The sequence below is a fragment of the Buceros rhinoceros genome, unplaced genomic scaffold (assembly GCF_000710305.1).
Source record: "Buceros rhinoceros silvestris isolate BGI_N320 unplaced genomic scaffold, ASM71030v1 scaffold45411, whole genome shotgun sequence".
Taxonomy (NCBI): domain Eukaryota; kingdom Metazoa; phylum Chordata; class Aves; order Bucerotiformes; family Bucerotidae; genus Buceros; species Buceros rhinoceros.
This window is the reverse complement of record NW_010393361.1, coordinates 9223-9617: the sequence shown is the minus strand read 5'-3', so window position 1 is coordinate 9617 and position 395 is coordinate 9223. Positions and strand designations below refer to the sequence as shown.

The 395-nt window shown below is 60.5% G+C and overlaps 1 protein-coding gene across 1 annotated transcript in view; it reads left to right on the top strand.

Annotated features, from left to right (window-relative positions):
• The first annotated feature begins 341 nt into the window (after positions 1–341).
• Positions 342–395, top strand: part of LRRC20 (leucine rich repeat containing 20) — an 8041-nt gene continuing 7987 nt past the window's right edge. Inside the window, exon 1 of the mRNA XM_010144815.1 lies at positions 342–364. Within this exon, the coding sequence (XP_010143117.1) occupies positions 342–364 (23 nt within the window). The remainder of the gene's footprint in view (positions 365–395) is intronic.

The following is a 395-nucleotide window of genomic DNA, read 5'->3' as shown; positions in this document are numbered from 1 at the left end:
GAAAGGGGGCGCATCCCCATATGCCACAGTACCGACTGGGAATCCTGTGTCCTGAGTGCCACACCAGCCCCAGACCAGTGGGAAAGGGGTTGTATCCCCATATCCAATACAAGGAAAGGGGGTGTATTCCCCTATCCCAGACATACCATCCTGGAAAGTTGGGAATCTCATACCCTGAGGGCCAGGCCAGTCTCAGCACAGGCTCCCTCCCTCCCCTGGGAATGCTGATCCCACTGGTTATTTTTAACATCCCTCTCCTGAGAGGCCAGAGCAGCTGGTTTCTCCCTCCGGCCGTGGATCCCCCTGTCCGAAGCACGCCCCCAGAGGGACTGGGCACCCACATGCAGAAGAGGATGGGCGAGGCGGTGACCCGGGTGGGCCGGGAGGGGGACGAC